Raw genomic sequence first — 27,318 nt, 5'->3', positions numbered from 1 at the left:
TATACATATACAATTTCTTATAAACTTATCCAAGGTAGGATATGGGAAAAGGAAACAGGCTAGAGCCTTGGACAACAAGGTTTTGTGCAGGCTTCAGACTGTCTCTTATTTTGTAAGTTTTCAAGTACAAAATTTTGATGATTAAAATTTCACTACAAGTAGCATCACATCTGTAAATACAGATGTTCTTATTTGCGATTAATAAAAAAAACTGAAAGAAATATAAAGCAATTCTTACCTTAAGCTCCCCGTAAGATGACAGCAAGCCAGCCCCATAGGCTCTGATAGAATCGTTCTGCTTGCAAAGTCCAAACTCAATGGTGAACCAATAAAGCTGAAACACAGGATATCAACTGTCTTACCAAACTACATGTGTAGTATGATACTGGTAAATAAGTACTACTCATAATAACCTGTATTCTATACTATACTATATATATACTATACTATATTTACAGTCATTTCCTTGTATTTTCTATTTTTTTTTTATTGCCATACTGTTTTACTGGAAAGAAAAGCTGTTCACCTATCAGATGTGTGATTTATTCACTTTTACACAAGGTACCCTAAAGAAACGTGTTGGACCTGGAAGAACAAGTGGTTTATAGAATTCATGAAAACATATCTATTCAGTCAGGATATACTATCCTAGGACAATGCTGCCAAAGTAAGTAGCTAGCATTATTCTGCAGATGTTATTTTGATCGTGTATGTTTGCGTAATCAAAGTAGCAATGGTAAGACAGAGTAAATTATGTTGTGCCACATACTAGGGGTGAGTATACACTTTGTATATACATATACTGTATAGACAGCATTGGGTTACTAGCAAGTCCTTGATAGTTAGATAGTTGTTTCCATGATGCTTATTATAAGCTTAATATGGGCTAGTAATTACAATTAGGGTTAAAAACTGGGCAGCACAAATTGTACCCAATTTGGCCCTATATACAAACAGGGCAACACATTTGAGAAGATTGGATGTCTGACAATTGATTAGACTTGTGGATCATGTAGGGAAAACCCAAGTAATTGTATGGTAGATAGAACACTTGGTCATCCATTATCTACCTATTTGATGTCCAAATGATTAGTGATTACATCAGGTAAGAGGAGTGGCATTAGCCACAACCTCTAAAGGGTTTTCTTTCATTCTGAATACTTTCCATTATAATATTATTCATGTTTCATCACTTGGGAAAAGAGGTTGCGAGATAAGGACTAACTCTAAAATGTTTTATTGTAGTTTCTATTCTCATTGTAGAGGTCATTTAGGTTGGCAGTGTTGGACTTACTGTTGCCAATTTTTGTATATCTTCATCAGATGCTCCTAGTGAAGCTAAACCAATATCCTGAAAAATTCAAAAGTAAAAACAGTCCTCAAAATATGAACTGTGCATTTGGTAAAATAATTATTTTTTGTGTTTTTGTTGTTATTACTAGTATTGTGGTAGTATTAGTGGTATTGTAAGTATTAGTAATGAAAACAAGCATAGTCAGAGATTAATTTAAAATTAGGCCCTATAGACTTATGCCTATACATAACTCAACCAGCTTTACCTTACCTTCAATGTATTAGGCATTCTTTTTCTGTTACTACTGGAAGCACCTTATATAGGATTATTTACACATTACTACAATATTTTATGTCAGGTTAGCACCACTAAATATTTTGTGTTAACAAGGTAATCCTAGCAAAACAACATTACAAAATATGCCAAAAACTTGTTCCCTACCAGCCTTCTTTAGAGAAGGATATTAGCTCTTGTCCTGGTAAAAACAAACTTTGCACACTCTTTGTTTTGCTGCACATGGAATACATTAAAAACTAAAAGATTCAGCTTTAAATCTCCAAATATACTATTTAGTTACAATTATTAATGTATAGATATGCCTTTTCAAATCTGGTGGCAGATGGTACTAAGTTCAGGCTGTCAAGTTGCTTTGCGAATGAATGTTGCAAGTTCAGACAAGATTTTATCTGGATTATTGGATAAATGAATTTGATAAATAAAAAACAGCATAGGTTCACCTTATTCACAAACTTCTGGGCTTACTCCTTTCAGTACACTCCCCAACCATCCCAGTACTCCTCCTTCTGCCCTAATACCCTCAGAGCTATCTCTGAGAAAACCAGAACCACATCCATCTATAATGTGGAAAATACATTCTGTAGGTCTACTTGTTTCTGTTGTCCTGATACAGAAGGGTGAGTGGGCATTGTCATCCTACTGTTACTAGCAAAGTCACCAGATAAAAATTAAATAAAAACACATGCATTGATTGCATCTATGGATTGGCAAACTACAATATATATTTTGTTTTGCCTTTAGATGTGCTTTAAATTATAACAACCAACCTAAAACTCCCTTTGATGGCTCTTGACCACTTGACCTACAGGAGATTTACCCCCCCCCCCCTTTAATGGCCCTTGCGATACGGCACTGCGTTACTTTACCTGAGAGTTACGTGGATGTTCAACACTGTACCCAAATAAAATGTATGTCATTTTTTTACAACAAAGAGAGCTTTCATTTGGTGGTATTTGATCACAGCTGTGTTTTTTAGTGTTAGTTTTTGTGTTATAAACAAAAAATAAAATGACAATTTAAAAAAAAAAAACATATCTAATAAAAAAACATTCAACAAATCTTATTTCTTCATAAATGTAGGCCAAAGTGTATCCTGCAACATGTTTTTGATAAAAAAAACCCCAATAAAGTGTTTGATTGGTTTACACGAACATTATAAAAAACTAGGGAACATATTTATGGAATTTTATTTTGTATACTAGTAATGATGGCGATCGATGACTACAGCAGCACTGTGATATTCTGGCAACCTATCGGACACTAACTGACACTTTTGACACTTTGCAGGAACCAGTGAAACTAATACAGTAATCAGTGCTAAAAAAAAAAAAAAAATGAGGTTGAAGGATTATAAGAGGTGCATGGAAGTCAGCCAGCCCCCAGTCTGATGGACTCACCTTCCAGTCTGTCACCAACCAAGTAGACCTGTCTCATGATACAAAGAACAGGGGTTTAGTTGACACACATTTGCAAACGCATGTGTAAGCTGCAGAGCCACTTCACGGCACCCTGTTTTATCTGCAGTCCTAACACTTTCTAATTTAGTGTCTCCACACTGAGAGCACATGGCTGCTAATAGATGGATGAGGGAACAGGTGGGAGGGAGTCAGCCGAAATCCCACCGTGCGATTTTCATGCGTTTTTGGAAGATGCAGACTGATTAGACCTTATTTTTTCTGAATACAGGGATAGAGACCAATAGCAGGACCTCCTTGTCTCACACAAAGTCCCAAACAGGAAATTAGGGATTGAAAAGCATTGTGCTTTACAGGCCATGCCCCATATATATAATCCCAATCTGTCTTTATACTGCATTCACCAAGGGGATGGAGGTGTAATGCTTCTCAGCTGGTCCTTTCCAGTTTGTACCATCATTACAACTTAGTTATTTGAGTTTTGAGACAACAGACCAGTCATGGATGGGGGTGGGTTGGGGGAGGTTAGGGCTGTCTCCCTCCCACCTGTTCCCCCATCCATCCATTAGCAGCCATGTGCTCCCAGTGTGGAGACACTAAATTAGAAAGTGTTAGGACTGCAGATAAAACAGGGTGCCGTGAAGTGGCTCTGCAGCTTACACATGCGTTTGCAAATGTGTGTCAAGTAAACCCCTGTTCTTTGTATCATGAGACAGGTCTACTTGGTTAGTGACAGACTGGAGGGTGAGTACATCAGACTGAGGGCTGGCTGACTTCCATTCACCTCTTATAATCCTTCAACCTCATTTTTTTCTTGATATAGGGATGGAGACGCCGGGCACTACCTGCTGGGGTCTCACGTAAAGTCCCACCTAGCCTATTGTGTCTCAGTGCTAAAAATATGCACTGTCACTGTACTAATGATACTGGCTGGGGTTAAACATCTAGCGCTCAAAGGGTTAACCGTGTGCCTAGCCAGTGTTTTTGTGTGAGGCATATCTCAGTTCTCCATCATTTACTAACGATTGACAGGTGCTGGAGAATATTGAGCCCTCGGGACCTGCAGATCAGCTTCTGTGCACACCCCCTGCAGATGAAATTGCAGAATCCCATCTAAATATGTGGTTCTGTCTACAGCTGCCACCCTGTGGCATTAAAATGCTATAGGGCAGTCAGCAAGTAGTTAGGAAACAAGAAAGAAGACTTTTCAGTGATATAATGCCTGTGTAGCAATGACCCCCAATGGAGCTGCCAAAAATGTCAGGTTCTCCTATTGATTCTAGTAATAATGTGCTTGACACACCAGTAGGAGATATTTTGGGTTTATTAACACAGAGAAGCCCTACTGATAAATAATAGCAAATCAATGGTTGGACCAATAAATTACTTAATATTCAGGTGTATGGTATGAAGGGTGCAGTTAATTACTGGGGTCTAGGAACCACCTAACTGTTCTGACTAACCACTGGCCAGTGGGTAAATCTACTTGTAGTACCCTATAGGTAGGGGCTAGGCAAATGTATAGTGGGCCTTGTCTGCCTAACAGCAGGGCCATGATTTCTTTTTGCCAGGGTGTCATGGCTTCCAGGTGTGCCTGCTGAGAGGGAAGTCTCCCCACTGGTCCCTGTGAGAGGGTTCTCATAGGGCAGTGGAGGAAACCCAATCAGGAGACACATTCAGGCTTGTAACTACCCCAGAAGGCAGATTATGCCGCAATGGATTCTGGGAGTGGGTAAAAGTTTGTGGGAAGTGCGTGACTGGGTGTCATTTGCAGGAGCAGAGTCCCAGGAGGGAGAGAACGGCTGTCTCTCCTCCTGTTTGAGGAAGAGGATGTCTCGGGTGCTGCCTGAGAATCCAGAGAGTGCTGAGTAGAGCTGAGGAGGATCCGGTGTGCCGAGAACCAGTGGAGAGCGGGAGGGGTCCAGTCCCAGGAAAGCCTACACAGGTCGTGAGTACTGAGGATTGCCCCTGGGGGTCTGCCTGAAGTGTTAGAGGGGACCACTTCGGAGAAGGCTCTAGGATCCAGATATCAGCTAGCTGTAAAGGGGGTACCTGGGTTGAGGACCCTGAAGTGACAGAGGGGGTACCTATGCAGGGGACCCTGAAGAGTTAAAGGGGGCACCTGCAGTTTGGACCCTGAAGAGACAGTGTGCAGTGTCTTAGTTGAGAGTTGCAGCCATACAGGAATTTATATCAATCTACCTCAAGCCAGTGCAAGGCTAGAGGAAGAAGTCAGTGACTTTGCAGTGCAGCAGTGTTAGAAGCTCATTGTTTTTTAGTCCTGGATCTTCTGGACCCAGAGTCGGGGATTCAGCACTTTCTTCAAGTTACAGTGTGTTCTGAGTGTCAGTGAGCGTTGGCTAGCGTCGGCTGGCGTCAAGACAGCGTTGACAGACATTTTCTGAGAAAGTCCCACGTTGTACTTAGTTGAGCCTAAAGGAGTATCCCACTCATTCCCTTCTCCCATCCCCTTAAATACAATAAAACAACAAAACAAAGATGCAGGAGTTGTCTATGTCTCAGTTCTTACACCCAGGGTCGCAGCTCACAGGGGCTGGAGAGGTAACCAGTAACAATGGCAGACCCATATCAGGCCCAATGCCTGGAAAACCTGCTACATACTATATAATCTGCCTGTGGTGAATTCAATAGTGGAGTGCTTAACCTTCAATCAAAGGTATCTCTAATTCACAGAGGGTTTTCGCAAAGTGCCCTAAACGAACCATTACCAGCAGAGTGATAATTGTCCTATTTAAATCAGGATTCACCCAGCAGTAGTGATTTCAAAACTTTATTGCCAGCATTCAGCACACAGGACCTCTCACCAATCTGATGTCCATTGATGAACCACCTAAGTTCTGTCTGCTCCCTGACAACCATTACTCTGGTTGTCAGCAGTGCCTCTGGCAGATTCCTCCTGGAGCCTTTCTCACTCTCAGGTCTCCTCAACAGAAGATCGAAACCAAGTGACCTCAATGGATTGAGTGACCTTAAGCTCCTACTTTCCCTCATGTCTAGTGTGTATTTCAACCTAAGCAGCTTGCACACACACACACCACTTGTTCCGCCTCTGGTGCATGCGTCCTTCTATCACTGTGCAGCTTCCACAACTTAAAGGGGCTGTCAGCCAAACATACACCTCCCACTGAACATCGTTGGTCCTCAAAGAAGCAGAATTTGCAGTTACAAAATAACTAATTTAAACTCAACATTTGTAGGCTAAGGAACTTCCCACCAATGTGTATCAGGGATATGGGAAAATAAGTAACTGCTAATATTATAAGTTGAGGGCAAAGGGATTATCCACCGTAGTGTGTCTGGAAGAGAGTAGGGGGTACACCTGACTGGTACAGTTACTTGATGCGCCTATGTCACATCAGGTCAATGTACTGTGGAGATGACCTTTTTTGGAGCTGTTCCCTTAACAGTCATATGTCAATCTCATGGGAGGTCAAATCTATAATTTGAGAGATGTTTCTCTGTCAGAGGTCCCTTCTGAAAATTCAGGACACTGTGAGTAGGGTGTCTATGCTAGGTCTTTTTGCTTTTCTTCCACTTGAGCTTGTGGCACAAATTCTAGTGCATCAACTAGCTCTCAAAAACGGAAAGAGTTCTAGCAAAGGGATCAGACTGCCATGGTTATGTTATGTCTAAATCATCCTTCCAGTCATTTTCATCTTATTCTTTGGCCTCAGTGAAAGGAGGCGGTTGCAGTGCCAAGTCTTTAAAGGTCTTGCCTTCCATTCTGAGCACAAACTGACTGTAAGTTCCACCAGTGTTCTAGTTTGTGCTTCCCATGTGGACCTAAGTTTTTCAACAACTTCCTGTCACCTGGTTGTAGATCATGAACTCAACATCATAAAGAGTAAGTCCACTTGTGTAGAAAGATATAGCAATAAAAGAAAATAGAGCATACACAATTGCTATACAAATCATATTGTAATTCATTGTTATTGAGCCTGACCTTTTCAAACTGCAGCACTGCAGTTCTCTGTAATTCAACGAAATATGGGAACCTGGAGACATTCTGTACAGTTAGTGTACTGTACAGAACACCTTCAGAAATCTATTTTCCTGCTAGAGTGAAAAATTCCACAGTAAGATAAGTCAGATTTTAGGCTGTCTCTGCAAAAAAACAAAAAAAAACAAAAAAATGTAATTTTTGCTAAAATACTTTCTAAGGGTTAAACACTTCTAGAGGGATGCAGACACTGCATGTTTTCACATTAGAACACAGAAAGTGCACCAGAATTAGTGTGAAAACAACATAGTGCAACAAACTGATTTTTCTTCAGAGCAGACAGGAATCTGCAACAACGTTTGGTAAAATACTTTCAATGTAGGTTGATCATCCAAAAAGGATTTTTTTTAACATATAGCATAAGCAGTCTTCAGGTTCTTTTGGAGTCAGTCAACACATCGCTTGTCAGATGTAGCCAACATCCTATCTGTGGAGATAACAAAGCCGAGGTCCACTTGCAATCAAATTTGCTGCACCCTATTAGATTGTAAGCTCTTCTGAGCAGGGCCCTCTTAACCCTCTTGTATTTTATTGTATTGGAACGGTTTTCTCTCCCTTTTTATATTGTCAAGTGCTGCGTAAACTTATGGCGCCTGTATAATAATAATACAAATTCCTCTTCCGAACATGAGCATGCAGAGAAAATACCCTGTCACATCATTCTTTGTACTATTTTAGGCATGAATGTTGAGATGTGTCTACCTCAGTTCTACATCTTTTCGAATGTAAATGTGTCAATGTTTAGAAGAGTTCAGTTAAATCAATCAGGCTGTGGGTCCCCTTGAGGATGGTAAGGAGTGAACCATTTAAGCCCAGGGGGGTAATCTTTATATGGAATACCCCCCTGAGCATCCCTAGAGGCTTAAACTTGGAGTGGGATATCACGCACTACTACGAATAGCATGTAATAATATATTTTTCTTCAGTGGTATATTTTTCCTTAGTGGTATTCGTTTTCAGGGGTATATGTTTTCTTCAGTGGTACATTTTTTCTTCAGTTGTATACTTTACTATAGGTAAGAACCTTTATCATAAGATCTTTTCATTAGCTTTCATTTGTAAATCCATCCATAATAGGGATCATACTCTGGACTTACCTGCATACAATATTGGGTTACATCTAAATTTTGGTGCTATCTTTAAGAATTCCTTTATCTTTTTTCTTTCTTCAAGATTTTTTGGTTTGATTTGAACCAATTCTTTGCATTTTCAATAAAGATTATGATATAGATAAAGATAATGATTTTTAGGGGGAATCAATTTGTGACCTATTATTTGTCATTTTTGTTGTTTCTTCACTTTAGTTTTACATTTGTTTGGCACAATGTTTTCAGTGCAGCAGGCTTACCAAGCTTTGTTCTCTGGGAACAGACAGTTCACGTGATAGTCACCTTTTTTTAAATTGATTGATTATATGACAGCCGTTGATGCATTTCTTCTCCCCATCAGCATGGAATCCCCATCCCCATGGTTAAGCTCCGAGGGTGGAGTGAAATGCATTGGGGCATGGTATGGTTGGAACCCGGGCTGAGGCTGTTACAGTTCCTTACACTGGGATTTGCAAAGATGTGTGGCTCATATTGATATTTTCTTCCCTGTATCTTGGTGAGGCCTTAAAAAAATAGGAGCAGAGTCCCTGAAACAATTTCAACTCCCCCACATTCCTGGGTCTTGACCAAGTGGCAATGGGTTCCCACTTCTTGAGGCCTGTGGCTACTTCTTTGGACCTCATGCCACAAATAGGTGATAGAACTGCTTAACAGATCCTGTAATAACTTGCAGAACTGGTACTTCTCCAGACATTGCTCATGCTCCTCCAGCATTCTTCCAAAGACTTTCAGCCCATCCAGATACACCAACTCTTCATTCAAATTCATGTCTCTCACAGTTTGCTCCAACAACCACTAAAAGGTCAGAGAAGGTCCAGTCAAACCCTGGGTTATCCTTTCAAACTTGTAGAAGCATAGTGGGCCTATTCTGTAAAAGCAGGCTTCTATTCATCTTTGGGATGTATAGCAATCTGAGTGCATCTTCTCTCCCTGTTCACACTGGTCGGCATATTTAACTGGGCAGGATTGAATTCTAATTGTGATACATTTAATCCTGCTCAGTACGGGCTGTGTATGAAGATGTTTCCTTCTTGAATGATGCTGTGATCTGTGACGCAGTAGTTGGGAGGTTTAAATTATTTCTGTAGGTGTGACTGGGCGGATTTGAATGCTAAATAGCATGTATTCAATCCCACCCATTATCAGAGCTGTGAAGGAAGTTACATCATTTGCAGAGTTTGAAATACTACAAAAGGGAGTGTTACAAACTCTAGCTGCTGTAGTAAGTGGCTGTGAAAAGGACAGAGTCTATCAGCAGGAGTATCATATGGTACAAAGCCACAATGAAACCCAGAATATCAGGGGATCTGCAGACAACAGAACAACACGGCACAGAGGTATGATATGATCAATGCTGGGATTGATCATTCAACATTCTTTTCACTAGAACTGAATAGAAGTTAAGCTTTAGGCCTGTGTTAATCTCCACAATTAAAGAGCTTCTTGTGGACCCTGGCAACACAATAGCTAATGTGTTCAAGGCCCCTAGTTGTCCAGTGATCAGACAAATGACAGCTCCATCTGCAAGTAACCATCACAGGGGAACTTGTCTCTCCTAATGCTTGCTAATGTCTTTAAGCTCAAATAAAAGCAGGTGATGCAGATGTTTGGCATATAAGTCCCAGTATGGCACTTGAGCACCTGAATCAAGGAGTGCCCTTGTGTAAAAGCATTCTATTTGAACCGGCACTACAGGTGGGGAACTTAAGTTTCTGGAGGCAAGGGAGATTGCAAACTTGACTAGGTGGACTTGCATTCTACTCTTCTCTCTGAAACATCCAAGGCTTTGGTCTGAACAACACTTTGAAGGTTGGTGTACATTTCTTTCTCTCACAGCAGAATTCATTGCTGAAGGAAATGGTTTCAACTTTCTCTTTGAGGTACCGGGTGAGACTCTACTGAAACACTTGGGCCTTCTTTCCTTTCATTCTCATATTGGAAGATGGAGCTAACTAATGTGGCCAGCACCCAATTGGCTTCTTCATGGAGGCCCTCTGAAGTTTCCTGATTGCTTAACAAAAAGCAGATCGTGGTGAAAGTTTTCTGTCAGGTTTCTGATCTGTCCAGGTTCTGCGCAATGAGCCTGATAGTGTTCTCATCCCCACAGTTGTATCACTCATCCTTGGCTGGCATCCCTTACAGAGTGTGATGTTCCATTGCTTTCTGGGAACTGGGGATGACCTGACACAACCTTGCTTGAGTTTCTGTCACTTGCACCGACTTCTGCATCTGCTGTATCTGTGTTACTGCTTGGTGTAAGGCTTTGAAAACAAAAACGATCCCACTCCCCATCACTTTCAGGGCACCCATAGTGGTCAGTGCCAAATACACAATCTTGTGATCACATCGTAGCCTAGCATAGCCTCTGAGTCGTAGCAACTAAAAGGGCCTCTTTCTCTTGAATTGTCTTTAGCGTGTAACATGTAACATGTTATTTTGGAGCAGCTCATAGCCCATCCCTGTGACATCAGGCAGGGGATTCTTTCCCTGCATCCGCTGTCACATTTTAAAAACAGTGTGGCTGTGCAGGGCTCTGTTCTGTGAATGAGTGAACGAACAACAAGTCTTGTCTGCACCTTGGCAAATAGCTTATGATTCTCGATGAACTACGGGGGCACTGGTGCATGCCCTTGTAGTTCAATGACTCGTCTGCCCAAATGGAGGTATAGAAAGACAGCGGTACTGAATGTCTGCAGGTGGGGCCCTTTAAAAATGATGGAGTATATAAACTACAGCTGAAGGTATTTGTAACCCACAAAGGGTAACTGTGTCTTTTCAAGTTATCTTAATTCAACTATTACCAACAGAGTAATGATGTCCTCCTTAAATGAGATTCCATCCACCAATAGTGCTCTCAAAATTTTATAGTGCACAGGAGGTGTCAGGGTTATGGCGGCAAGCCTGACGTGCAGAGGGTAGCCTCTCAGTCACCAGGAGATGGAGCATAGACGAGTCACCCAGGCAGTAGACACAGGCTAACCCGAGGTGCGGAATCTAAGTGCCAACCGGTCTTCACCAGAGCCTCTGATGGTGAGGATGGATTTTGATGCGTGTATAGCACCAGGTTGCGGTCCTCTGGGTCACCCTGCAAGCAGGTGAACAGGTCCGGATCCGATGGCAGATGGACAGACAAGGGTGGGACAGAAGAGTGATCACAGGAAAAGCCGAGGTCAGGACGGGCAGCAGACAAGCAAGGTGAAGGACAAGCCAGGAGGTCAAACAGGAATCAAGCAGGATACAACAGGTCTCAGGTTCAGGAACACAGGAGGAGCGGCAGACAAGACAGCAAAGTGTGAGTGTACCAGCCACCCTTAAATAGGCCATTGGGCGCCAAAACCAAAAAGGTCATTGCGTGCGCATGCGCGTACGCCTGCGATCCCGGGAGAACGGCAGTGGTTCACGACCGTCGCGCATATGTGTGTGCGCATTGGCGAACGCGCATTCGCGATTAAATGGGCAATGGAAAGGTTTGCCCCTGCGCACATTAATGTATACAGGGAACATTCCTAACTGGAGGGTTGCCAAAGAGCCTCTCAGTAATCCAATGTCCAAAAATGGACCACCTGCATGTCGGAAGGTTAAGCCACAGTGCTTTGGCAGATTCCCCTTGAAACCCTCCTCTCTCCCAGGTCTGCTCCATAACGGATCTTACACAGGGTGACGAGTGGGATTGATTGACCCTAAGCTCCCACTTTCTCTATTGTCAGGTGGGTCTCTTCCTTTCAACAGTCTGCACACACACATTAAAAAAATGCCAATGAACCGAGGTGAAGGACAAGCCAGGAGGTAAAACAGGAATCAAGCAGGATACAACAGGTCTCAGGTTCAGGAACACAGGAGGAGCGGCAGACAAGACAGCAAAGTGTGAGTGTACCAGCCACCCTTAAATAGGCCATTGGGCGCCAAAACCAGAAAGGTCATTGCGTGCACATGCGCGTACGCCTGCGATCCCGGGAAAACGGCAGTGGGTCACGACTGTCGCGCATATGTGTGTGCGCATTGGCGAACGCGCATTCGCGATTAAATGGGCAATGGAAAGGTTTGCCCCTGCGCACATTAATGTATACAGGGAACATTCCTAACTGGAGGGTTGCCAAAGAGCCTCTCAGTAATCCAATGTCCAAAAATGGACCACCTGCATGTCGGAAGGTTAAGCCACAGTGCTTTGGCAGATTCCCCTTGAAACCCTCCTCTCTCCCAGGTCTGCTCCATAACGGATCTTACACAGGGTGACGAGTGGGATTGATTGACCCTAAGCTCCCACTTTCTCTATTGTCAGGTGGGTCTCTTCCTTTCAACAGTCTGCACACACACATTAAAAAAATGCCAATGAACCCGCGCTTAGGAAAAAAATTGTGTTTCCACAATATGTGCTCTATTTAATTATCTATAGTAAAAAGTGACCAATGTAAATATAAAAAATAAAATAAAATATGGGCTGCTGATGATAAAAAGGGGGTCCCTTGATAATGGTATAATGTATATATATCAGCTCTGCTACCTTTTTATCAACTATTCAAAAAGTGTTCGGTGTTTATAATAAATAAATATTCTCTAAACCCTGTGTGTTAAATTATTATGTGTTGACCTTATATATTGTATATACGGTATATATCAACCCTCCAGATAATTGTAGTAACTGTAAGATATTTCTATGATTCTTCCTGATGAAAATCTGGCCCTCCCTGGACTCCGGGACCTCTTTACACCAATGGCTTTCCCCCGGGGCCCGACTCCCTGCTCATGCTGCTCCTACACTGACACTTCATTGCTTCACTACTTTGTTTCACATTGCACATGTTTTCATTATATAGTCACTACAGACTATAAGGACTGTTTTTTTTCACTTGGCACTTTTTGTATATGAATTTATTTACTACCTTGCTGCACTTTATATTTATGAATCTACCTCTAATTTGCTGTTTTGCACATTAAGAAACACACGGTTACTACAATTATCTGGAGGGTTGATATATATATATAGATAAAATGTATATATGAATTAACACACAGGGTTTAGAGAATATCTATTTATTATAAACACACACGGTTCATTCTTTCCCTGGTGCATTTGGGATTTCATTGATAGAGGGAGGGCTTCCCATGGCTGCCCTTGCAGTCAGTTATGTCCTTCCCTTTTTTCACTTGCCCATCACTAGTGCGAAAAAAATCATGCTAGGCTGAGAAGCAGAGCCCTCAGCGCGGGGGGGTGGGTGGTCTGGGGCAGATCACAGTGCTGCGTAAACTGTCGGCGCTATATAAATCTATATAATAATATACACGATCCTATACCTACAGTAAGTCCAAGGCAAAAAAAAAAAAAAACAGCAAAGCATGATTCAATTTCCTTATCCCCCAAGAGGCAATCAGATATTCCCTGGATCAACTTTACCTATAAATGTTAATATCCAGTTATATTATGTACATTTAGGAAAAAAATGTTGTAGTGGCCTTTAAAATAAATGAATGGCCTGAAATGCACTTCTCAGTGGGTAATGCATCACCATATACTGCAGTAATAAATGGTAAAATGCTTGCTTTGCAATATGTTACTGCAACTGTAAATGGGACCTAAAATTCTTTAAAGTATAGCATACTGTTTGCCCTGCAGCATTTTCAAAAACAAGAGGTTTATTTCACATTTTACAGGAGTGGTGCCATTACTATTTTTTTCTTTGCCTAAATAAATTGCATGATATGCATGAGATGTACATGATATCACACTGATGATTATAGATGATTGTAGCAATGTTACACTAGTTGTTTAGGTATAACAAAATCTGCCCCAGGCCCTTTAATCATACACCTTGGGTTTAAGATGTTTTCCTCAAACCTGTATTCTTGATTTATCTATAGGTGATTTAAAAATAATTTTTCTCAAGCTCTCCATGTTGTGGCACAAATGTTCAATATACTAACATAGTTCAACATATTAGTAAAAATGTCTACCTGTGAGAACTGTGCAAATTCTTTATCAGCAAGCATGGGGATATGGCCCAGCAATTCATGGCAGCAGTCCCTGAGGGAAGAGGGACATACAAGAGGGACATTTTTTTTTTACATGCTCATTGAATAAAAAAAGTAAACAACAAAGGACACATTTATCAGAATCACAATAAATGTGCATGTGTACAATGCCCAGAATGGTATTTACAACAAGGCCCTTGTAGATCATTGTCTGAGACAACAGAATAACAGAAGGCAGTTCCCAAACAGAACTATTTGTGTAACATTTTATCTTGCCTTCTTTGGCTACTAAAGGCTACTACTTCTAAAGGCTTAAACTAAACTTTTCATTTTGTACTTAACTAAAGTTGGCCATAGAGTATCCTGAGGAACCAGCCAAAATGTGCTCAGTAGTTGGCCGTGTCGGCCGCCTCAAGCCCAATTAAAGGAAATCAAAGAAGTCACGTCTAAAATTGCCAGCCAAAAAGTGGCTGCATCCAATCAAATCGGTTCTTTTAAACACCCCCAAGCATGTTTGTGTATTTTCATTATTGACTTCAAAAGCACATGAAAAAGACTTTCTTCCGCTGTAATGTATTTTTTAGAACATTTTTCATTACATAGTTACATAGTTAGTGAGGTTGAAAAAAGACATCAGTCCATCCAGTTCAACCTGTGATGTGTGTGTGTGTGTTTGCTGTTAACTGTACATTGTATACCCCCCTATGTTGTGGTCTTTAAGGTGCCCATCGAATAGCTTTTTGAAACTATCGATGCTCCCTGCTGATACCACTGCTTGTGGAAGAGAATTCCACATCCTTACCGCTCTGACAGTAAAGAACCCCTTATGTAGTTTGAGGTTAAACTGTTTTCCTCTAGTTTTAGTGAGTGGCCACGTGTCTTATTGAAGAGTAAAGAAATCCGCGCTTATAGACGGGGGATGGGGCTGCAGCCTACCTCAAAATATGGCCCTAAGGCTATATCAGGATGTGTGGGTAAGGTGAGATAAAGTGGCGCTGCCCAATACAAAGTGTTAAAGAAGTATGAATTTTTTCGCTTAAAGTGCTATAGTGTTGATTAAAAACTCATTATCAAAGAATTCCTAAAAAATGTACTCCTATTGGAGTGTGATAAAGTGTTCCTAGTGCAAATGATAAATAAATAATTTATTTGTGCTAATAAAACGAGTGTATATAAAAAATGTGAGTGTATGACAACACACTTAATGAGATGTGTGTATAAACCAATTAATATAAGTGAACCGTACAGTAAACCACCTCTGTACTAATGGTAAATGAATATAACAATAAATATAGCAAAAAATATAGTATATAGTAATGCTCATGCAGTGAAATAATAGTCCCAAAATCAGCAAAAACCAAAAAACAGCAAATCAACAGTCTTTCTCTTGCTGGGTGATTCAGTGATGTGAAAAATATGTATATTCAATAGTCGGTGAACAGCAGCAATTTCGGTGACATTAAAGTGCTTCAAAACCTTTAGGGGTGATGTGAGTGGTGAGTGAAACACACAGGTGCACCCCTCCAATTGCTCCCGCACTCACCGGAGGTATGTACCCCTACGGGGGTAGCGAGCCTTATTGCAGCGTGGTCTGTGAGGCTCCTGAGGGAGGGGGAAGGGGGATATCCCCCTGTTGTGCCAGGGTATAGGATCTCCTTATCGGATGAGGTAGATGATGATATGTGAAGAAGAATATTCCGATATAGTGATGTACCGTTTAAATAGAACTTTATTTCAAATGTATAAAAGCAGGTACTCACATTAAATTGGTAATAACAGGTATCTGAAGCAGTAGGGGCCGCAAGTCCCTCGCTGGCGGCCGCTTCCGGGATGCTGTGCGCTTCAGCGACCGGATCTGCGTTGCAGTGGGGCGGAAGTGACGTTATCGCGCACGACGCGTTTCGTCAGAGCTGACGTCATCAGGTGCGTGATGACATATTTTTCACATCACTGAATCACCCAGCAAGAGAAAGACTGTTGATTTGCTGTTTTTTGCTGATTTTGTCACTATTATTTCACTGCATGAGCATTACTATATACTATATTTTTTGCTATATTTATTGTTATATTCATTTACCATTAGTACAGAGGTGGTTTACTGTACGGTTCACTTATATTAATTGGTTTATACACACATCTCATTAAGTGTGTTGTCATACACTCACATTTTTTATATACACTCGTTTTATTTGCACAAATAAATTATTTATTTATCATTTGCACTAGGAACACTTTATCACACTCCAATAGGAGTACATTTTTTAGGAATTCTTTGATAATGAGTTTTTAATCAACACTATAGCACTTTAAGCGAAAAAATTCATACTTCTTTAACACTTTGTATTGGGCAGTGCCACTTTATCTCACCTTACCCACACACGTGTCTTATTGTATTTCCTTTTTCTGAAAAGTTTGTTCCTTATGCTAGGGTCACCAGTACAGTATTTGTACATAGATGTCATATCCCCAAGCGTCTCTTCTCCAGAGAGAATAAGTTCAATGCTTGTAGTCTTTCCTCATAGCTGATGTTCTTCATTCCCCTAATTATTTTTGTTGCCCTTCTCTGGACTCTCTCCAGTTCCAGCACATCCTTTCTGATGACCGGTGCCCAGAACTGGACAGCATACTCCAGATGTGGCTGGACCAGAGTCTTGTAGAGTGGGAGAATAATCTCTTTATTTTTGGAGTGAATCCCCTTTTTTATACATGTCAGTATTCTGTTGGCTTTGTTTGCAGTGGCTTGGCATTGCACGCCACTGCCATTCCTGTTGTCCACTAGTACCCCCAGGTCCTTTTCTATCTTAGAATCCCCCAGAGGTTCCCCCCCTAGCAAGTAGCTTGTGTTCGTGTTTCTGACGCCCAAGTGCATTTTTGTGCATTGGTACATAGCCAAAATGGCAGTACCCAAACCCCAGGTCAGGCTTGTTCATACTAGCCAAAGTGGGCTATGATGTGTATAATGCACACCCACTGGTATTCTAAGTGGGAAGGGGTTCGCTGTTTTGTTGCTATGCATTCCACTGTTTACCAAACCCGGGCAGATTCACTCATCCCTAATTGTCCAAACTTGCTGTTTTCTGTCCGCTTATTGTAATGATTGCCTATTTACTTCCTTCTTATTGTAACAGTGGACTTTTGGCTATGTATTGTATACATTTGCCTATTTGCGGCCCGATTCGTCAAAATAGCTATTTCTGCCAATGTATTGTGAATTCACAGTTTTTTACAGTATCATATCACTAGAATTTAGTGCCCTTAAGGGTCCTTTCACAGGAACGATCCTATCAGATCCGCCTGTCATTTTTTTAGGCGGATCTGATCGGATCCTCCATGCATCCCTATGGGCCGCAGATGTCAGCTGCTATCCGATTCTGATCCTGTCCATGAAAACCGGACAGATGGGAACCCTATTTTCCATCCGTCCAGCGGATCAGATTGGATGGGATCAGATGAAAACGGACAGGCGGTCCGTTCTCATCCGATTCCCCCATATAGAGCAGCGGGGCTCTGACACCTCCCTCTCCACACAGAGCAGAGACGGAGCTGTCCTCCGCCTGCTTAGCGGGGATCAGTGGATCAATCCCCCGCTGAGCAGCACGGAGTCCGCCGGCGGAGGCGGACCGTGTGAAAGGACCCTTAGGCTAGTCACTATCAAAGCAAGCTGGCATTATTCTGTTCTGCCATGGTGCACAATATGCCTCGCTTTAAGATGAATTTAATTTTATTTAACTCACCATTTTTTCCCTCATGCTTCACCACTATTAAACCTTAAAATATATTTTTTACTAACATGATTATATATATAAAACATTCAGATAAAGAATATTTTTACTGTTTTTTTCTACCCATATTAAGTATTTATTTAATTTCATGGTTACTACTGACAATACTTTTTACATAAATTTGATATATAGAGGAGCATGGGGGAGAATGTTAAAAAAATAATCCACCCTTGGTGTCAGTTATGCTAGGCATGCCACTGCATTAAATAATTCAATATGAGAATTGCATGTTAAGCAAACAGCATGTTACCAGAAATAACACCTTCTAGCATACTTTATGATAAAGAATAGCAGTAGCCATATGTGCTTAAACTCCACTTTCATGGAAATTTGGTTTACCAAATTTAAAAAAAAAATAGTATAGCATATACAATTGCTATAAAAGCCATATTGTCATTTAAAGTTATTAGAAATTATCTTTCCTTTTCAATCGGCAGCACTGTAAATTTCTATAAAATGTAATGCAATATGGCTACCTGGAGGTGTTCTGTACACAGTAGGTGGGTGTACAGAATGCTCCCAGAAGTGTAATTTCCTGCTTGGATGAATGACTCTGCACTTAGATACAAGTTAGGTTTTACACATCCTCTGCTACAAAAATGTCATGTTTGCCAAGATACTCTCTAAAGCAGCCTTTTTCAACCAGGATGCCTTGAGGTTTATTCAGGCGTGCCTTGGCAAAATGCCTAAAAATTGATCAAACATTTTATACAAACCAGCTGGTGGCTCAATCCTGCCCTTTAATTACAGAAAGCCACAGGTTTTATTATGCACCATTACAACTAGACACTGGCATCCTAGCAGCCAATAAAGTCATCAGTTGATATGGAGGATGTCTGTTGCCTCTACAGCATCCTGGTTTGAGCCTCCTGTGCCCCTCTCCCTCAGCACTGGGGTAACATTAACTGACTTATGGAGATAAATTGAGGGAAAAGAGAAACATTGGAATACTAGTCAGTACCAGTGTGCAAAAGTGTATTTGCTTTGGAAGAATAAATCATCTTTAACATTGGGAGTTCTACATGTGGATGTTGCTGCATTATGTAAAGCTATAAGCATAGTTTTTTTTACATTTTAGAATGGAGTACCTTGAGACTGTCCATAATTCGAAAGGGTGCCTTGAGGATGTCTATAATTTTAAAGGGTGCCCTAACTGCAGAAAGGTTGAGAAACGCTGCTTTAACCACTTTACCACCGGAGGATTTTGCTGTCTTATGTCCAGGCCACTTTTTGCGATTCGGCGCTGTGCGAATTTAACTGACAATTGCGTGGTCGTGCGACGCCGTACCCAAACGAAATTTACGTACTTTTTTTCCCACAAACAGAGCTTTCTTTTGGTTTTATTTGATCACCTATGTGATTTTTACTTTTTGCGCTATAAACAAAAAAAGAGCGTTTATTTTGAAAAAATAACAATATTTTTAACATTTTTTTATATGAAATTCCCCCCCAAAAAAATGTAAAAATCAAATTTTTTTTACATTTTTGGCCAATTTGTTTTCTGCTACCTATGTTTGATAAAAAAAAATCACAATAAGCGTATTTTGATTGGTTTGCGCAAAAGTTATTGCGTTTACTAACTAAGGGAAAGATTTCTGTAATTTTTGGTGTTTTTTTTTTTAACGAGTAATGGCTGCGATCTGCGATTTTTTTTGCAGGGCTGCGACATTGCGGCGGACAGATCGGACCCTTGACTGACATTTTTGACACTTTTGGGGGTACCAGTGACATTACTGCAGTAATCAGTGCTATATATATGCACTGTTACCGTAAAAATGACACTGGCAGGGAAGGGGTTCATTTTATTGGAGAGGGAGGGGTTAATGTATGCCTGGTGCTTACTGACGTGTGTGGGGGGAAGTGACTGAGTGAGTCAGGGACAGATCGCATGTTCAGCTATGCTGTCACTGCCTGTCACTTAGGAGATCCGCCCGCTCTGTTTACACAGGCGGGCGGATCTCCAAACTAGATTCCCCGACGATCGGGGAAGAGCAGCGGCGATCGCCGCCGCTCCTCCCCTGGCCCGACTCCCGCTGTGACTGAAAACAGCGGGAGCGCACCTCCGGTGGCGCGCGAGCGTCACCTACAGGGGGAGGAGTCCAGCGACGTAGTACTTAACCACTTGCCGACCGCCGCACGACTATTTACTGCGGCAGTCAGCCCCTCACAGGCAAAGCGACGTAGTACTACGTCGCTAGCCTGTGAGGGTCTAGGTCACGGACCCCCCCCCCCCGCACGTGTGACCGGCGGACCCGATGTCCGCCGGTCACTCGCGTTCGTCGGGTAGAGGGAGAAAGGCAGGCGGCTGATGTAAACAAGCCGCCTGTCATTCTCCCCTGTGTAGGAATAGTGATCATACGGTTCTACTATGTAGGACCGTTGATCACTGTTCCTACACCTCAAGCCACAGCCAATCACAGTTAAAATCACGCCCCTAGGGACACACATAACCCCTCCCTCTCAAGAAAAGTTAACCCCTTCACTGCCAGTGTAATTTTACAGTAACAGTGCATATTTATAGCACTGATTACTGTAGTAATGTCACTGGTAACCCCAAAAGTGTCAAAAATGTCAGTCAAGGGTCCGATCTGTCCGCCTCAATGTCGCAGTACTGCAAAAAAATTGCAGATCGCCGCCATTACGCGTTAAAAAAAAAACAACAAAAATGACAAAAATCTTTCCCTTTGTTAGCAAACGCGATAACTTTTTTTTTTCAACTCTTGTTGAAAAAAATTACATTTTATTTTTTAATTTTTTTTTGCCTTTTGTGGTCTTTTTGACCCTGGATCTCAAATTAAAGAGGTCCTGTCATGCTTTTTTCTTTTACAAGGAATGTTTACATTCCTTGTAATAGGACTAAAGTGCTAAAACATTTTTTTAAAGGGACAGTGTAAAAAAATAAAAGGAAAAATAAATAATAAGAAAAACATTTAAAGTGCCCTCTCCCTCTAAGCTTGCGCGCAAAAGCGAAAGCATACACAAGTCGCGCCCACATACGTAAACGGTGTTCAAACCACACATCGTTAGAGTGAGAGCAATAATTCTAACCCTAGACCTCCTCTGTACCTCTAAACTGGTAACCTGTAGACATTTTTAAAGCGTCGCCTAGGGAGATTTTTAGGTACCAATATTTGTCGTCATTCCACCAGCGTGCGCAATTTTGAAGCATTGCAAGTTGGGTATCTGTTTACTCAACATAACATTATCTTTCACATTATAGAAAAAATATGAGCTAATTTTACTGTTTGCTTATTTTTTAATTCAAAAAAGTGTATTTGTAAGAGTTTGTAAGATCGCTGTGCAAATACGGTGTGACATAGTACCGTATTGCAATGATCTTCATTTTATTCTCTAGGGTCTCTGCTAAAAAAAATATATATATAATGTTTGGGGGTTCTAAGTAATTTTCTAGCAATAAATACTGATTTTAACTTGTAAACAACAAGTGTCAGAAATAGGCCTGGTCCTTAAGTGGTGATGTATGACCTCTAGACATAGTATAGTGAAGACTGGAAGTTGTGTCAGTATACTTACGGCTCTGGAGAGTGCATGACAGTGGAGGGATGTCTCAGGTACTGCGTTGTCGGAAATACACGGAAAGCTAGACAGGCCAGGAAATCCCTAGCAGAAAGCAAGCCAGCTGCTGGTCTCAGTTTGAATCCTGTTCTTTCTATACAATTGAACGCAACAAAATGAAAGTCTGTAAGAATAAAGGGAACCTGTACTGAAAGACCTACATAGAATGCCATCACTCTCTCCTGTACCTCTAAAAAATACTAGTCCACCACTTGCTATCATTGCTAATCGAATGGGTTTAATACATTGTGAGTCGTGACCTGCAAGTTTGCAAACTGAGTGTTTTGACTTTGGCTATATTCCCTATATTAGATATAGGCAATTAGCCTCTGCTATGTGCCACATCCCTAAAATTCAAATAGAAAAGAAAGAATTCCCCTAGTGGTGGGACTTTTCAGGCACTGAAATGTCCCACCACTATTGGAATTCTTGCTTTTCTACTTGGCTAATTTCCCTGAATCTCATGCTTTTTCCTGGTCTATGCATTAGATAGGAAGTGATGTATGTGGTCACAGAAGCTGTTAGATCCCAACACCATCAGAATAAAGAATCAATATGCGCTCACCAGAGGTTGTAGATCCAAATTACCCTACAGTAAATGGGTCAAGCAAGGCTCACGTAGTATGTGATAGGTTGCCCCTACTTGTGCTGTATCCTTGAATGTTCCAATATGTGGCCTTATGGTGAAGATCGGGAAGGTGGAATCTCCCAATCAACCAGTGACATATAGGGATAAGCCAAATGACACAAACATAGTGTAAATCCGCTAAAAACACAATTTATTGGCAATATCCTTAGAAAAAGTAATCTGTGACGAAACGCGTCATAACCATGCCAGAGACAGCTTAAATCCATTGTTCATTACATGTGCTGTTACCATCGGATGTTTGTAAGTGTATTTCCTTTATAAATAAATTGTGTTTTTAGCGGATTTACACTATGTTTGTGTCATTTGGCTTATCCCTATATGTCACTGGTTGATTGGGAGATTCCACCTTCCTGATCTTCACCATAAGGCCACATATTGGAACATCCAAGGATACAGCACAAGTCGGGGCAACCTATGACATACTACGTGAGCCTTGCTTGACCCATTTACTGTAGGGTAATTTGGGCCTACAACCTCTGGTGAGCACATATTGATTCCTTATTCTGATGGTGTTGGGATCTAACAGCTTCTGTGACCACATACATCACTTTGGACAGTCAATCTCACCTTTCCACTTGGGACTCACTTCCTATTTTTTATTATCCTTATAAATATTAGTATATTTTTTGGACTTTATATATATTTTTCTAGTGCTGCACTGTATTTTTGCACTTGTATTTAGCAATGTTTTGTCAGTTGTTTGTGCTAACAGCTTAATTATATGTATTGCTTGTATAGTTAGCGCAGTATATCACCTCCCCCTATGCATTAGATAGTACTGAAGCCAGAGTCAGACAGGTAACTAGTGTTTTCTAAAGGTGGTTAGCAATAGAAGCCTGCTCATTTTTCCCAATGCAGGTTTCCTTTAAAGCAACGCAGTTTAAAATATATTAAATTGATATCAAACTCTGAGTTTTTTAGGCACTTTCAGCAGCTGATTTAATCAATTGCAGAGTATGGAGCTTCTTTATCTTTTAATCCTTGCTTATGTTTCAGTTTAAGCTCATACAATGACCACTGCCCCAGGTCTCCTGTTTCAGGTTTTTATACAGCATACTATAGAGCCACCTTTACCTGCAAGGACTAGAGTTGTGTCTCCCAACACTATGTGCATCAATAGAAATACATTGTGCCATAGCCTAGGATGGCAAGGCACTCCCCTGCTCCTCCCTCCTCCCCCTCCCTCTTTCAAACTAACACACTGCACCATCCACTGTTAACTCTTTCCTGCGCTATTTTATCATGCACAATGTGTTAACCTAAACAAACTATGAGGGTTTAATACTACTTTAAAGCTACATCCTACTGCATAGTCATTTGCCCCACCAAGACCCACTCCTTATTTAATGTATGTTCCTTGATTTAGAACATTAATTTTTATCAATTTGGTATGGGTAAATTCCTGCTTTAATAAAGGGGACTTATGTGTCCCTGAAACATTAGTTGCTAAACATATGAGCAACATGCTTCTTTGAATAAAACACTTTATTGACTTGGTCATCGACATGCTGCCCTTTTTTTGCAATTAGTCTTCATGATGCCACCATTGGCTGTGCACCTACACTAGATGTGGCTTAGAGATATGGTACAAGGATGGGAGAAAGAGAACCAGAATGCTGAGGGTATAAGATTACTAACTGTGTTACATACCGAATTAGTATTCAACAAGTCAGATAGTGTAAGATGAGATTTTTAGGGTATATTTTGAGTACCATAAACACAAATAATTTTAATTAAAATAATTATTTTATTTTAACAAAGTTAAAAAAAAAATCTGAATACATTTACAGCATATGCATTTTGCAAGTATAATAGAGAAAAACAAGTACAAATTTTGACTATGCGTGTGTTATGTTGTTGTTGATCCTGGGTGCACTTAATTTCTTCTACATGTTTCACTAAAAATGGCTTCTTCAGGAGTTATCTTAGAAGCGAACAACATAGCTAAATAGAAAGAACACAATTAATAAACATACAGTACACACAAAATAATGTTTTATATAAGCATACCCAATTTGTATCACGTACCATGGACCCCAATGATTAAACCCAGATAGAGAAGGAATAAGTGCCGTGGAGAGAGGAGAGAGCACCTCCAGATGGCCAGGGGCAGGGCCACCCACCCCCAGCCCAGGTTGAATCCTCCAGACCTCTGCTCACAAAGCCCAAATTTGGGGTCAGTCGCAAAAGAAGCACAAGTGCCACAGGACAAAAAAATCTAAGAAAGAAAGGGGAATACATGTGTATTTGTAACAATAAACTATAAATGAATAGTCTATATTGACCTTGGCCAGTTTAAATGGATGTTAGTGTAAAGTTCTTATGCCTACTAAAAACTAGTTTGTAGAGAATATGCCTGAGAAGATAACACCACCCTTGTTTTGGTGTAAACATCATCCACTATTGGAAGTTCAAAGCTTGTTCAATCTCTACAAGCTATAATGAGACAAAGAAGGAAGTGGAAGATCTAGGACACAAATTTCAATCAAAATTTTGTCCTGTGACATTTTTGTTTCTTCTGTGACTGACCCCAAATTTGGGCATTGTGAGCGGAGGTCTGGGGGATCCAACTGGGGACCAGGGTGGGTGGCCCTGCCTCTTGCTGTCTCTGGGTGCTCTCTTCCCTCTCTATGGCACCCATTCCATCTCCATATGGGTGTAACCAATGGGATCAATGGTACGTGATACAAATTGGGTAAGCTTATGTAAAACATTATTTTGTATGCATGTTTATTTTTATGTTCTTTCTATTTAGTTATGTTGTCTCACCTAAAATAATTTCTGAAGAAACCATTTTTGGCGAAACACGTAGAAGAAATGAAGTGCACCCAGGATCATTAACAACATAACAAATGCATGGTTGAAATTTGTACTTGTTTTTCTCCTTCTGTACTTGCAATATGTACATATATATGTATTCAGAATAGCATATACGTTGGGGTGTTTTCTTTCCAAAATAGGGTAATTTTGTGGGTAATTCAATTATCCTGATGCTCCAGGGCCTTTAGATGTGTAATTTATGCCCTTAGAATGCCTGACGGTGCTCCTTGCACGTTGGACCTCTCTATGTGTCTAGGCTGTGAAAATTCTCACACATGTTGTATTACCATACTCAGGAGTAGCAGAATGTATTTTGTAGTGTAATTGCAAGTATGCATATGCTGTGTGTGAGAAAGGGCCTCAAGAAATGAGATAGACCATCAGTACATCAGGTGTGATCAGGTGTGATCAATTTTTAATGATTGGCACCATAGCTTGTAGACTCTATGATTTTACACAGACTAAATAATATACACTAAGTTGGGATATTTTACAAAGATTTATAGCAGTATAAATTTTGGTCCACGTTTCACTTGTATCGCAAAAAAAAACAAAATAAAAGAGTGATGATTAAATACCACCAAAAGAAAGTTCTATTTGTGTGAAAAAAGATATAATAGATAGTAATAGATAGAAATTTTGTTTGGGTACAGTGTTGCACGACTGAGTAATTGTCATTCAAAGCTTGAGAACACTGAAAGCTGAAAATTGGTCTGGGCAGGAAGAGGTAAATGTGCCATGCATTGAAGTGGTTAAAAAAATAATTGATTTTATTAACATTTTTAGTATTTATGGTACTCAAAATGCACCCTACAAATCCCATCCTAGGCTATTTAAATGCTTGTAGGGTGGCTTACTATGTGCATCAAAAAAAATTATCTCATTGCAGATTCTCCCAAATAAATAATTGCTAATCTTTTTTTTTCCCCAGTAAGTTAATTTTCATGTCACAAGGAAAATCTGTGAATACCAAATCGGTGATGATGCATTTTCTAAGTATTTGCTGTTAATGGAATCTGTATAGCATCAGATAGAGCACATTAGGAGTGTACAATGTAAAATGTTTGGCTTTTCTTCCATACCTGGAAAGCACTAGTGTTGCTTATAGTCTCCCATAGACATGTATGATTGTGCTGTATGTAGTTCTTTGTATAAACCCATGTATAGCATACAGATGAATTTCCTGAATTCAGAAAATCAGTGTGCTATAGGCAGGTGTACATGAGTTGAGGCACATGTCTGTCAGTAAAGTCTGCATTCTGGGAATATGCCCATATGTTATATACAGTTGTACTGGCAAATACCCTCATACAGCTGCACACAGCCGTTCATGGCTTCTGTACTCAGCACCTGGGTTTCCCGGGTATGCAAAGAAACCAGATTTTTTTTTTATTGTATGCCTCAAACAGGCCATTGTGCATGATGCCTAAATGTTGCACCTTCCTACACGCTATCTTTTTGGCTATAAACCAACTCAATTGATGTGATTGCTTTAATTTTATTTCTGTTTAATTCATTACCTTTAAGAAAATTAGACACATCCTGAAGTTGAGGTATAGAATTTTCTGTAAATCCGCAATATTTTTCCAGCTGTTGAAAAGCATCTAAGTATTGCTTGCAAGCATAGTTTGGATAGAGAGTGCTGAGGGATTTGTAGACTTGTTTCCTAGAAGAATAGTAGTCATGAATAAGATATTAGCATTACCGCCATCTACAGTTAACAAACTGATTATTTAAACACATTGGACAAGTGACCTTTGGGTGAATTTGCATTTGCATCCTCAACTACAAAGAGGTAAAAAGCAAATAGTGCCTTATAGTGTAAGAAATGCATGGTTATTAAGGTAGGTTTTCTCATAAGTTTGATAACAGAATAAAAATATAATACAGGTTACATACTAATGACAAGTTAATAAGCATTGGCATAATAGTCCATACTGTGGTCTTGCATCACTCCTTTCATGCTTTTAAAGGTTGGTATGTACTCACAATCTTTACAGTGATTTTCTCTATATTGCACAGATTCGATCCACCATGGTATGGCTACAGTATACAGTATATACTGTAACTATATGTAAATATACAATTTGGTAAAGGTGCTGGTAAATACAATTAGTTTTGTTTGCTTGGCTCCAAGCCCTTCCATGTTCACCTTACTTTAAAGGCTATTTAAAAATTTAGATCTTTGTCATTTTTGTTTAGCTTGGAATTAGTGTAGAGACACATTAGATACATTCAGCTGCCATTGTACATTGCAGGGCTTCTGGTGTGTCCCTGCACCTTTAACCGCTTGCCGACCGCCGCACGACTATTTACTGCGGCGGTCAGCCCCGTACAGGCAAAGTGACGTAGGGCTACGTCACTTGCCTGTGAGCCTCTAGGGGGCGA

At 40.5% G+C, this 27,318-nt stretch overlaps 1 protein-coding gene across 1 annotated transcript in view; it reads right to left on the bottom strand.

Annotated features, from left to right (window-relative positions):
* Positions 1-27,318, bottom strand: part of LOC309553160 (tyrosine 3-monooxygenase-like) — a gene marked incomplete at its 3' end in the record, with an annotated part of 51,158 nt that overhangs the window by 8,729 nt on the left and 15,111 nt on the right. The window contains exons 7-11 of the mRNA XM_082254085.1: positions 26,451-26,596; positions 21,420-21,555; positions 14,086-14,155; positions 1,295-1,351; positions 239-334 (exon numbers count right to left, since the gene is read on the bottom strand). Of these exons, the coding sequence (XP_082110211.1) occupies positions 239-334; positions 1,295-1,351; positions 14,086-14,155; positions 21,420-21,555; positions 26,451-26,596 (505 nt within the window). The remainder of the gene's footprint in view (positions 1-238; positions 335-1,294; positions 1,352-14,085; positions 14,156-21,419; positions 21,556-26,450; positions 26,597-27,318) is intronic.

This window comes from Pelophylax lessonae (genome assembly GCF_965119305.1).
Source record: "Pelophylax lessonae genome assembly, chromosome: 4".
NCBI classification, from domain to species: Eukaryota; Metazoa; Chordata; class Amphibia; order Anura; family Ranidae; genus Pelophylax; species Pelophylax lessonae.
This window is presented reverse-complemented; position numbering and strand designations above follow the sequence as displayed.